Source organism: Lactuca serriola, chromosome 8, assembly GCF_051521515.1.
Source record: "Lactuca serriola cultivar US96UC23 chromosome 8, Lser_US96UC23_V15, whole genome shotgun sequence".
Taxonomy (NCBI): Eukaryota; Viridiplantae; Streptophyta; class Magnoliopsida; order Asterales; family Asteraceae; genus Lactuca; species Lactuca serriola.
In genome coordinates this window covers 13,174,061-13,187,576 of record NC_136415.1, presented here as the reverse complement: position 1 = coordinate 13,187,576, position 13,516 = coordinate 13,174,061, and the positions used below count along the sequence as shown (strand labels likewise).

The 13,516-nt window shown below is 30.2% G+C and overlaps 1 protein-coding gene across 1 annotated transcript; it reads right to left on the bottom strand.

Annotated features, from left to right (window-relative positions):
• Positions 1-10,761: 10,761 nt before the first annotated feature.
• On the bottom strand, positions 10,762-12,628 carry LOC145070726 (chloride conductance regulatory protein ICln-like). Its single transcript, XM_079017683.1, has 7 exons — positions 12,378-12,628; positions 12,168-12,291; positions 11,886-12,000; positions 11,712-11,771; positions 11,568-11,636; positions 11,374-11,468; positions 10,762-11,084 (listed from the first exon to the last, which is right to left on the bottom strand). The coding sequence occupies exons 1-7, from the start codon at positions 12,545-12,547 to the stop codon at positions 11,010-11,012; spliced, it is 708 nt and encodes a 235-aa protein (XP_078873809.1). The 5' UTR covers positions 12,548-12,628; the 3' UTR covers positions 10,762-11,009.
• Positions 12,629-13,516: the final 888 nt, after the last annotated feature.

The window sequence follows — 13,516 nt, the reverse complement described above, 5'->3', positions numbered from 1 at the left end:
CATAGCAAGATCGAGTAAACATAAAATAGGCCCGTCTTATTTGGTTTGAGATCAGTCTAAGTCTAAGACCATCAAATTGGTGGTATTTGTCCTATCTTTGGGTAACAATGTGTTCAAAAATGTTTCCAATTTATTTAGAAAAAACATTTGGATGGAGACAACGGCATATTTAAATAGAGGGTTGGTGGGTCTCACAAGTCATAACCAAACTATTATTATTATTATTATTATTATTATTATTATTATTATTATTATATAAATTTAATAATAAGAATTTTAGGACCTATTTTTAAATAAATTTAGAACTTATCTTATGATGTTGAGCTAAAGATTACAACCTAGAATCTTATTGTATGTACTCCTAAAACATTAAATTCAAAAGCAAAGCTAAGGCATTGTCGAAGATTGTTTCACTTGCATTGAATATTTTAGTGGTATCACAAGAACAAAATGATTAATACCACCCTTCAAATCACATTAGATTTACAAGGACATAATCAATGACTTTCGAAACAAGCAGACTCGTTCTACAACACTATTTGTACTTGAGAGTAAGCAATCGTTGAATCGTTCAAATTACACCTTAAGGATATCACACAACATTTTTACTATAGAAGTCAATACGAAGAAAAGTTTTGAAAACATGAATATTCCTTGGCTAAATGAATTATTCTTTTGATCTTCTTTCTTCTTTTGGAATCCCACTCCACTTGCTACTCCTTGCAAGCTCATCGTGGATAAAAGGATTCTTGTTCGTAACATTAACGTTTTAACTAGTGAAAGGTATGCTACTTATTAGGATCAATGATACTCAACCTAAGGTACATTGATACTATCATCTTACTCTCATCTTTTGTCAAATATCCAAGGCCGAAGTAACATTCTTTCCATCTACAATGTTTGAATCTCATCGAACATGGCCGGTACGTATTGCACTTCATCGTTCTCTTTCGCTTCATTCTTTCCCAGCTTCCAAAATTTTTAGTTCTTAGTTCTTTGATAGCTTATTTTATTTCCTTATTTTATTAGTTTATTTTTAGATTTTTAGATCTTTTTTATCATTAATGCATTGTAATTTATTTATTTTTCTTTAGTATGGATCATACCGGGTGTTTGTTATGTTGCATGAGATATTTTGTAGGTTTTTCGGTGCTTGTTGCGGTTGCGGGTTGATTGGAGACAGGCTTAATGGGCTCCCGAGGCATTATTGGGCTTGGCGGAATCAAAAAGGAAGAATTGGGCTTTGAAAGTTATTGGCTTGGATTATTTGGGCTTGTGAAGATGGATCATAAAATTCAAATTTTGGGCTTGGAGTATCCATTTGGTGGCTAAATGATGATTGATGCATTTCAAATTACATGGACAAAGGGGGACCAAAGGAATCTTTGGTAGTGGAAGAGTGGAGTGGTGGAAGGAAGGACCAATAGCATTACTGCAACATTTGCGCGGGTGGAATTTTCATCGCGCGGGTACCCGCGCAACTGCCCAGTTTGGGCATTTTGGTCATTTGTCACACCATAACCCTTGGGGATCAGATCTAGAAGCTCATTCACTATTTTCCACCATTGGAGACCTGCAAGAGGCGATTTTGGGAGCTAGAAACCATTTTCTTTCATCTTTCCAAATCTTAGGTAGTTTCTTTATGCAATTAGATTATTGTTCTTGTTACTTTGTTGTCATGAGTGGCTAATACTCTTATTTGGTTGACTTTGGCTGAAAACCAACGAATGTTTGTGGGTTTTGAAGGATTTATGTTGATTATCAATTTATTCCATGTTTATGATTCTAGTTTGCAATTCTTATGCTTATTTGATGCTTTGATCATGAGCTTAGTATTTGATTGAGCAATGGTTGATTTATTTCATTGATTTTGCATTGGATCATTGAATTTATCTAGAACAAAGGCTTTATGATGGTAGAAATCATCTCTAGCTTATGAATCATATCTCCTTTATGGATGTGTAAGCATTTGACATCCTCTAGGAATTGGGGATTCCTTCATTCTTAAGGCTAATTGATTTCTTGGGATTAATTGCTTCAATTAACCCTTGATCTTAATTAAGAAGGTGTGTTGTGGGTTTCCCCAATCTCCATACTACCTATGAGGAATCTTGGCATATCATGCTTCATGATTGCTATAACCAATTTGGGATGAAGGATAAGCTTTGTATTAGATCCTAATGATAAACACACAAATGTTCATTGTGTTGAATTGCCTTAGTTAACCAATTATTCCCAACCTTTGAGCATCTCATCAACTTGCTTAATTGCAAGGTTTTTAGTTATTCAAGTATTTTAGTTTTCAAGTAATCAAAAACCCCCCTTTTAGTTTAATTGTATTTAATTAGTTTAATTTCACTAGTTCTATTGAATTGCATTGGTGATTGAATACAACAATTTCCCCGAGGATCGATACCCCTTTTTACCATTATATTACGTTTATTTAGCAATCAAAGGGTGTAATTTGCTTGGTGGGCTTGACATCCCATCATTCTTACAATTTTGAGAAAATTACATGCTAGTTCCAGTATAATAATTAAACATTTAGAAACTTATGCACGTAAAATCTCACTTTCTAAATTAAGGCCAACTCCTTAAAAATTCTCAAACATACTTCGAGCACATATAGTTTAAGGCTAGAGCACAAATCTTAGTGCCTAGTTCACTTAAACTCATGATTTGATACCAAATTGTGACACCCCTCATTTTCAGTTTGATATTTAAATCCTTTCATTTTAAAAGATTTCAAAGTCATTAGTTATGGAATTTTGGTCGCATAGTCATTGCTCACAAAAGTTTAGCAATTTTAAGTACTTAGGGTGAGGGGGATTAAACAATCACAATACTAAAACAATAGTTCAAGTAACCACAGAATACCATGACCTTCTAAAATCCCAAGTCATCCTTTATATCTTCATTCGCTACTACCACCTAAATACATGTCAAAATACAGGTTAGATATTGGATATGCCTAGTAAGTAACACTAAGAATTCACACCTTTAGAGTCAAAGGAACTGGCTCAATCCATTTAACCAATGAGAATTCCCCAAAAACATTTTTATAAAACTTTTTGATAAAAGTATTGTCATAAGTTTGTGGAAAACCTTTAACTCGTTGAAAACTCTTAAATCCTTGGTTACATAGCCATAATCTATTTCCAATCAAAATCATCAGTCATCATTCATTATATACTCATTATTAAAATAACATCTTCAGAGTCATAATCAAATATCATCATTAAGTCATAATAAGAGTAGATTGAATGTACGACGCTTTTAACCATTTCCCATTTTAATATCATATATCCAAACTTAGAAGTCATAAAGTGAAAAATGTCTCAAAAAATCATCGTGGTAGAGCATCCAAGTAAAGTAGCACGTCAAGTTAATCATTATAATGGACCACAAAGTCATATCTACAATATGTGCCCACTTATGTATCCACATACAAGGTAAATAGCCTTGTATGCAAGTGAGGCATCATATAGAGAAACATCACTAGTTATAAGTATTTCGACTTCATCAAAGTCATTTATCATGGATTTTAGGTTGGACAAATACAATTCATTCCGATCCTAACATAAAATACATATGGATGCACATAGTCATGAGAAAATAATTTAAAAATCATAATAGTCATTAAGTCTTTAAAACATAGTTTAGAAAATATGATTTCATGTATGCATACATAGATACATATTACTACCTCCGTCCCAAATTGATAGTCCACTTTTGAGTTTTGAAGTCTTTTTTCTTCAACTTTGACCTTAAATATTTTTGTTTTTGATAGATAATATTTGATGCAAAATATATGAATGTATTGTATTTTAAATGTTTTTTCATTGTTATAAGTTTTATCAAGTAATATATAACACAAATAAAAATATTTAAGATCAAAGTTAAAGAAAAAAGACTTAAAAAGTCAAAAATGGACTATCAATTTGGGATGGAGGGAGTATATTCAACATACGAAGAAAGTTTGAAAGCACTTGGTCATACTTCATTTCATAAAATCATCATTTATTATCATAGTGACATGTATTCGGTAATTACTCACATTTGTCTAAAGCTATCCTTCTTCACCTCTAAGGTATGTAAAAAATTGTAACATACCCTTTCTCTTGAAGAATGATGTAGTAACTCACGTGTCACCTAATAACCTAAAATCGTATATCAGAACTATATTAAGTGATTAATTAAGAATAATATTAAGATCTTAACTCTAAATATGTAATTTTATTATTTCATTGTCTTCCTTTTGTTAAAACATGAACATAAGCGAAAATCGTACATGAGTTCGAGTCTGGGTGAAAAGTTATGAACAAAACAAGTTTAGTGTCATAAAGCATATAGTGTAGTACACGACCTTTGTGGAATTTTGCGTTGGAAAATGACACGGCCCGTGTCATGCCCAACATGCCAAAAATATGCAAATATTTACAGTTAGTCGTCATGGAATGAATATGGATTAGATGACGACTAAATGACACGACCCGTAAATATAGCTTAGATTTAACCATGTAGTTCATTTAAATTCGAATTCCTTATGGGATCTAAGGTTTGAAAACCTAAAAACTTTATCTAAGCCATATTCAAGAAACTAAAAAGGAAGTTGTTCATTAATTGGTGAACTAATGATAGAATATCAATTTAAAACTCAATAAAAATCCGTAGACAACATTTATTTTGGATTTAGAAGCAATTTCTCAAGCATTAGATTCAAACTGAGGAAGAAAAGGAGAATAAAATTACATTTCAAGCTCTTAGATGCTCACTTGCCTTCAAACCCTTGCTTACTCTTTAATTGATTCACTCCGAGTCACCATGAAATTCTTGAAGATTTTCCATGACAACCTCTTTCTTCTATCAATCATGCTTTCTCTCCCAAATAGAGAGAACCTCTAGCTTATATACTTTGACCTATATGGACCCTCAAGTTATTAATTATTTTAAATGAACACAAAATTGACTAGTCTTTTAATGAAACTTCTTATTCTCACACACTGCCTTTAAAATATTGTTGTTCTTATCAATATGGTATTGGCTAAACTAGGCCTTCAAGCTTGTCTAATAGTCAATTTTGGCCCTTTATTAACTTCAAAAGTTTACACCTATGTCATTTTTTGACTTGAAAACTAATTAGTACCTTCATATTTCCTAAATAATATTTCTTCATGTAATTTATGTTATTCAAATCCTATTTGCTCAATCAAAATTCAATTCTCAACTTTCACGATTCAATAACTATGGTCCTTAATTATAACTTTCTTAATTTTACTATATTATATCTCTAGTTTATTTCTATCGTCATATTTATCATATATTTCACTTATAAATTTTTAATTAATTATTTTTATATTGGTTTTATTTTATTTTACAAAAAAAAAGAAAAAAAATCACCTTAAAGGGCAAAACTCATAGTTCCATTTTGCGGATTTATATTTTTAATTTCTAGTGATTTAATAATGATTTTTTTGGGAAAACTTTAGGAAAAGTCCTTGCATTTTGGTATCATAATTGATTAATCTTTATATTTTTTTCTCTTACAATTAATCCCAAAACACTGACAATTGTTTACAATTAAGTCGCAAAATTTGACAAATATTTACAATTAAGTCCTCAAAATCAGCAATTATTTACAATTTTGGGTTTTTTTTTACTCCGACAAGCCAATAATTTTTAGGTTTTTACCCTGATAACCAGTCACCAACCGAATACTAATGCTTTTTCACAAATACAATCAAAATTTAAGTTAGTACAATACAAAATATGCACTTAGTCTAAAACAAAATATTAGATAATAGTTAGTCCAAACCCCTAAACTATAATCATATTTATAAAAAAAAAAAAAAAAACACTCATATTCGGTTGGTGATTGTTTATCGGGAAAAAAAAACTCAAAACTTACTGGTTTGCGGAGGTAAAAAACCCATATTGCTGGTTTTGGGACTTAATTGTAAACAATTATCAATATTTTGGGCTTAATTGCAAGAAAAAAATATATAATAATTTAATGGATTATGAAGCTAAAAATATAAGGACTTTCCAAAGTTTTCCATTTTTTCTATAATTAATTTAATCTACCGCGTTGAGATAACATGCCATTCTTTAAAAAAAAAAAAAAAAAAAAAAAAAAAAAAAAAAAAAAAAAACATATTATTTCATATGTTTAAATCTTGCATGCTTTTATAATATATACTTTGAAGATAACATGCCATTCTTTTAATAAAACATATTATTTCTCAATTTTTTTCATAGGAAACAGGCATTATGCTTTTATAATATATACTTTGCTTTGGGTTTTATATCCAAATTAAAGTGCATATTTACAAATACTAATAAAATAAGATGGATACTTTGTAGTTTGTACAATTGTACGAAGTATGAACTCAACTATGAGAGGTTCAAGCCCAATTTTTAGTAGGAGTCATGAATCACTCATGTCCAAAAGCTATGATCCTTCTTTTCAAATGAAAGTATCAAAGTATAAATGATTGATAACACACGACCATTATGATACATTATATCTTTTTGGCGTATTCTACTATCATACAGTTAGTATCTTAACTTGTCTGTTAAAAGTATCGCAAGATAAATGATTGACCATGCACGACCAATATTGATACGATATGATCAATTGAATCCAAAATTGATTTCAGTTTTAAAATAATTAATCTGAATAGTTTGATTGTTTGAACAAAATTATGAATCAGTATAAACCAACCAAATTATAATTCAGTTGGCCAAGTTTTATAATTTCTAAAAAAATAAATGAATGATAATAAATTAGCAAATATTTAAAAAGATAAATAAATATATAACTAATATTCAATTTATACTTTTGTAACTAAAACCATCCTAAATTCCAAAATTGTAATTTGGTTTTTGTTAAAACCCATTCTAGAATCCGAATGTCCGAATCACAGAATATTCAAAAACTAGTTGTGAGACACATGTATTACATGGGTTAATTTAAAAAAAGTTAAACGTAAAAGTCAAATATTTGAGAACTTTGAATTTATAAGAAAAATAATGAAATATTATAATAGAAATGTTTTTTATCTTTTAAATTTAAACAAATAATTTAAATAAATAAAAGAAACTAATAACTTTTAATTTTGAGAATTTTCAAATTAAAAGGTAAGTTAGTTATTGAAATTGATATCCATTTATTACTACATTTATTGCAATTAATATATTAAAGTATTATGTGAAATTTAATAAAATAGAAAAACCCATAAAACGACATATGGAAAAAAAATCAATTCAAAATAACCACAAAATGACATTTGGAAAATTAAATGAGCAAATGACAAAAGACAAAAAAAAACCTTCATTTATTAGAAAGGATAAAACACCATGTATTGACAACTATCATTAAACAATAATTTTTTTGATTCTTTTGTCTTTAGACGAACAAAGTAACTGATAAAAATTATCAAATATTAGTGTATTATTTATGATTTTTTTTTTATAAAATATAGTTTGTACTTATCAAGTGGTTTTCCCAAAAATTTAATTAATAAGTATATAATTTGATCATTGTTTTCGGATAATCAATGTTTTAAGTTCAAGATTGTGTTTTGGGCTAATTTTATGATCACTAAATATGTTTAAAAAAACTATTTTTATCCCTCCACTTTATTTTTTAGATCGTTTTTAATCATAAAATTTGACATTTACGCTAAAACGTGTTTGAGCTTATTTTATTGTCATTTTCAGTTAATTAAATAATTTATGTCTTTTAGTGCATATTTTTTAAAAGATGTACATGATGTTAATTTATGGGGTATTTTTAAACCATGTTTTACACTTTAAACCACATCATCCATGATCATTGTCTCAAGTGATTACTGTCTCAAAGTGCTAATATTAAACAAAAGAAAATAAATCAAATACAGTGGAGTAGTTGATGACTAAACAAAAAAAAAAACACTACATGCATATTTTTAGCAGCAAAGAGCAACACACAAATATAAATAAAGCAGTTTAAAGTAGAGTGTGTGCAGCAGATTAGACATATATAAGAAGTTTTTTTTAAACACCCCTATACCAAAAATACCAAGCTATAAATAAACCACCACCCATCTTCACAAAAAACGAATCAATACCTCATTCTAGCCACTTGCCGGAACCTCCTGCCAAGCAACCTTTACCCCATTGCAGCTTATCATCATGAACCACGACCCACTTCCGACATCACCATACACCTTCACATGTTCTAGTTGTGATCATCGCCTGTAGCAACGAGTAAAAATCGGTCAAAGTTCAGTGGTCAAACCATCGCAAACCGTTATTTGTTAAGAATCAATTGTGTGAAACTTTATGTTTATAAAGCATATTAAAGATATTATATTTATAAGTACTTTTAGAACATCTCAAACAGTTCGAAACATCTATCGTCGAAGATCGAATCGAAAATCACCAAAAATTTAATTTATTTGTAGCATTAAAAATAAATTTTTGCATCAAATACATTTGAAAGTTATGGATAAGATATTTGAATAGATTATGTTTCCCTGATTTCGTGGATATAACGAACGACCAATACGGAGGTCGTATGAGAAAGTTACGACTCTTTAAAAAGTTATATAAAAAATCAGTATTTATCTAATTTTTTAAACGAATTGTGCACTGTTTTGTTTGGAACAACTACGAGTCTAGTAAACTGTTTTTGAGAAAGTTTTTGAGTTCAGACTACAGTCTATTATTTTACGAGTTGTGATACACGCATGTTATACGGGTTGGAAGAAATAAAAAAAAATTAAAAATGAAGGTTTAAACAAAAAATTATTTAAATTTGAAATTTTAGATTTAAATTTAAAATTTAAAATTTAAAATTTAAAATTTGAATTTTAAAAAAACATATTAAATACTATAATAGTAGTAATATTGTAATTTATTGGTTATTTTCATTTTTCAATAAAGTAATTATTAATTGAAGTGTAAATATAATGTGTTAATTAAAAAATATAAAAAAAATGAGAAAATGACAAATGGAAAAAACATTTATTCAAAAATACCAAAAAATGACATGTGTCCAAGTTAATGAGAGAGTAACATGTAGCAAAATTATTTTCATTTATTAGAAAGGATAATTGGTTAAACAATACATTTTTATCTGAATAATAAATAGTTTTTGAAAAAATTTGGTAAAACAATTTTATCAATTTCTTTTTAGAAAGAAACCGCTAAAAAGTTGGTAAATTATGGTGGCCATGACCCATGGGTGGAGTAAGACCAGAGGGTATGGTGTAGGGATGCTATTCGGGCCAGAACTTGACCGAACCAACCCGAACCCGAATAACCCGAAAACCGAATAAGGATAATTGCATGAACCGAAAATCGAACCGATTAACCAATACAGATTCGGTTCGGTTTGGTTATTACCCGAATAACATGTAGAAAATGATTAAGGACCTAATATAACAAAAAAAAACGAATAAATTGTATTAGAATTCTATAACTCGAATAAGCCCGAATAATAGAATAACAATGTACTTTTATACAACAACGTAAAACATTCAAAGACTAACATAACGCAATAACACATTGAAAGAATAGCATCTACATAGTAAATTAACATAATGAAAATTAATTTCTTACTTGAGTTTCTTAAGTGGGAGTCTATTTTTTCATGACTATACAAAGTAGGAATTCGTGAATCATAAATCCTTAGAGACAATAAGAGTGTTCAATTTTTGAAAGTCTAAAACAAGATGAATGATCGACATAAGTGATTTTGAGTTTGAAAATAACTGAAAAGAATGGTCGATTTTGAAACGACGAGAATGAACGTAGGGTTTTTTTTTTGTTATGAACAATAAGGACATAAGTGTGAATCATGATTTTGATTTCTGTCGATAATAGAAAGGGGACGATGAATGCTTATTCGAGTCGGGTATTTAAAACCAAATAAGCTTTTATTTGGGTAACTCGAACCGAATAACCCGATAACCGAATAAATATAATATAGATACTTAGATTCACAAACACAGTAGTCAGTCCTTCTACTACTCCCTCAAGGGCTATGATGTAATACTTGAATATGTTTTTTATTTTGCCCTTGTTATTGAAAGATTGCATTTTGGTTCTTGGGCAGCACGGGCGATTAAGGTCTAAGGAAGCAAAGTCGGTTAAAGATAGGCCCACTTTGATTAAGTTTTTTTTTTTCGTTTATGATAAAAAATATTATTATGTGAATCTTTATTGAGCTTTATATTTTTATTTTATTTTTGGAGTTTTTCATGTATACAGGTTACAACTACGATTGGATATGGATCACCAAAACAAATATAGTGCTCATGGTAGTGCATTGGGAGCCAAGGAAGTCGATGCCACAAGGAAAAATCTTGGATGGGATCACGAGGCATTTCATGTACCAGAGGATGTTAAAAACTAAGACTGTATCGATTCATGTGGATTGGGCTCATTGTGTTCACTATGATTATGTCTACGTAGTGGGCCCAATGCCAAGTATATTGGCAACTTAGAGATTGCTGGAAAAATAAGTGTTTGAATTGTTTGTATGCAAAGTTTGCAGCATACGAGAAGATTTACAAGGAAAATGCCACATAATTGAAATCTCTTATAAGTGGTGATGCGACACCAAATTTTGATTTCTTGCAGATTTACACACCAGGGTGATGCGACACGAAATTTATCGCAACAATGTCTAAGGAGTATGGGATTACAGTTGAAGCTTTTGCTGAATGTTATTTATGAATTTGGAGATGAAAATAAAGAATGGAAAATGGAAAATGGAAAATGATAGGTTATAATTAGAGAAAAGGTTTGGTTTAGTGTACGAATCTTAGCTACCTTAAAAATTATATTCTGTATCAAGTTTAAAAACATCAAGAACTAGAAGAGTCTGAAAAACTGTATAAACTTAGTTGCAAGAGCAACATCACACTCCTACAACCTACAAACCTTTTGCATCATCATGTACCAAACTTGGTACCTGTCATCAAAAAACGTTACATGTAATGTAAGTAACCAGAAGATAATCATTGTTGGCCACCATTTCTGTTGTTGCTCTCCATTTCTTCAGCATCCTCAAACCTTTGGTCATTTATTTGAAGCTGTGTAATCATCAATATTGCATACTTTGTGTCAGTTGCATAACTTTGTAAAAAAGTGAGAAACATTGTTGCATAAATGTATATGGCTTAAACATTTTTAAAACCATATGATTAAAAGGTTATTCATTCTTATTCGCTCACTTTCTTATAAGCATGTGGTTCCAATTACAAATGGAATCAAGAAAGACCCAGATGAAACAGGAAAATAAAAATCGAAACAACACTTGTCAAGAATTCAGTTAGACATGAAAGCAAAGTTGGATTGGAAAAGTTGTGTTAAAGTTCATACCTCAAGCACATTGCGTGCTAGATCATGATCTCCATTTGGATGACCAATTGTGGTGAAATGAGTTTGTGAAGAATCCCATTCCTGATCAACTCCATCTAAACATCACAGTAAGTTGCATAAATATAATATAAGAGTTGATTACATTAAACGGAATAAAGTAATTAACATATAGCAGAGGTAAAAAGTGTTTATACCTATTATACCCATGGCAGGTCCCAGCTGATCAGCACTGAATATCCAATTATGCTCCTCAGGTTCATCCTCTGAAGAAAGAAGTAAATATCAGTAAAAAGTTCAAAAAGGCTTCAAATGTACATTTAAGCAAGCAAGCAATATACCTTCAACAGGTTCAGGGTTGAGCTCTGCACACTCACAGAATACCTCGAAGAGAGCATCCACTATCAACCAATTTAAGTTAACTTATTAGGATTGTGAGGCAATGTATTGAGATTTAAGATGGAAACTGACTTTTGATATTCTGTATGAATTGAAGTGAGATTTTGGAAGCATACATTGATTAGGGTCTGAAGGCACTAGTCTCATTTCGGTGATCTTTGATAAATCAAATGTCTCGTTAGATTCTGAATCTGAGTTTTCTGATTCATCATCTTCATCACCTGTATCAATCTAAAATAATAATGAATTACAGAGCCTTCATACATATCAAAACAGTTGTAACAGCAAAGATAAACTTCATCTCCAAATACTCTTAAACACAACACAATACATTTCAATTAAATACTGAATACTTCAATCTAAACAATATAAGTACAGTTGTGATAGAGGCGTAGTACCTGTGTATATATGCAGGGAGATGTAAATGCCTCAGGATCCCTAGACACCGCATGAAGAGACACCGACAAGAAATCAACAGCGTAGCCTTTTGTCCTCTCGGTATCGCTCAACCATATCACTTGTCTACAAAATTCGAACGAATCTTAGGTATCAAAATGAAGTTATTTACGTAAACAAATGCAGAATTGTCAGAAGAGTTGGAAATTTACTTGGTAGAGATGTAGAGCGTGCCAGGAGACTCGGGAGGATGGTTGCCGAGAACAATGGAAACGGCCGGCTGGACATGCATAAGCTCCTCGCCGTTGACAGTATCTAGAAGAGGTGCACCGGCGGCGCCGTCGTCCGATCTATCTGTAAAATACCTTAAACCTGCCACCATGATTTCCGCTGTCTAAAACCCTAGCTTACAATTCTGGACTACTGTGTTGTGTATGTTCTCTATAGCTTGAGAAAGTGGGAAGAACGGATAGTTTATTATTGATATATTTTTATTTTTATTTTATTTGTAGCCATTGATTATTATATAAAGTGAGAAAATGACAAGTTTTTTAATATATTTTATTAATTAACAAAAATTAATATAAAAAAAAAAATTAACCATCGAAACTGCAGTTTCACATTATGTTATAAATTTTTAGATTTTGATCATTTTCTGAGGACACAAAATCACAGATGGCATAATGCATTTTCATATCTACATATTTGCGAATTGCGATCTCATGCTAGCTTTTTCTTGGTTGATATACACGGTTTGCTTATTAAAGGGTTGTACAAGAGGGTCATGATTTGGTTTCTTTTTTTTTTTTCAAAGTTTCAGACAAAATAACTACAAGTTACTACTATATTTCAGCTGATATTATAAAATACAAACAAAAAAGTAAAACATTGTTAATAGAAAACTAGTCTTATGCTATCAAAGAGAATTTCTAGGACCGAAAATGATGTTGAATTTTTTTTTTTTTTTTAGGGTTTAACTATATTGTGATAATGGACCACAAAACCGCATAGGGTCCATGATTTCACAATTCTTTTTATGAGCTTGCAGGCAAGTCCTATTCATCTGCAATTGGTTAAAATTGATAGTTTTTTTTTTTTTTTTTTTTTTTTTTTTTAATTTTTTTTTAATTTTTGGTTAATTTATGAAAAATGCTTTAGAGAAATGGCTATGTCATTTTCTCATTTAAATATAAAATATATAGAAATATTTTTTTATTGTCCTGTTAGCATATGATATTTTTAGATTGTCCTATTAGCATATGATATGCTTAAGAGAAATGTCTTCTATTTATCTCAATCACTAAAAGGTTAAATATCAAAAATCTCATCCAACTCACGCCACACCAAATCA

Excerpts from the sequence above, each read along its gene's own strand:
- LOC145070726 (XM_079017683.1), bottom strand. The coding sequence starts at position 12,547 with ATGGTGGCAGGTTTAAGGTATTTTACAGATAGATCGGACGACGGCGCC. Across the intron at positions 12,001-12,167 it reads CTCCCTGCATATATACACAG|ATTGATACAGGTGATGAAGA; the intron begins GTACTACGCCTC and ends TTATTATTTTAG. Across the intron at positions 11,469-11,567 it reads ACCTGCCATGGGTATAATAG|ATGGAGTTGATCAGGAATGG; the intron begins GTATAAACACTT and ends TGTGATGTTTAG.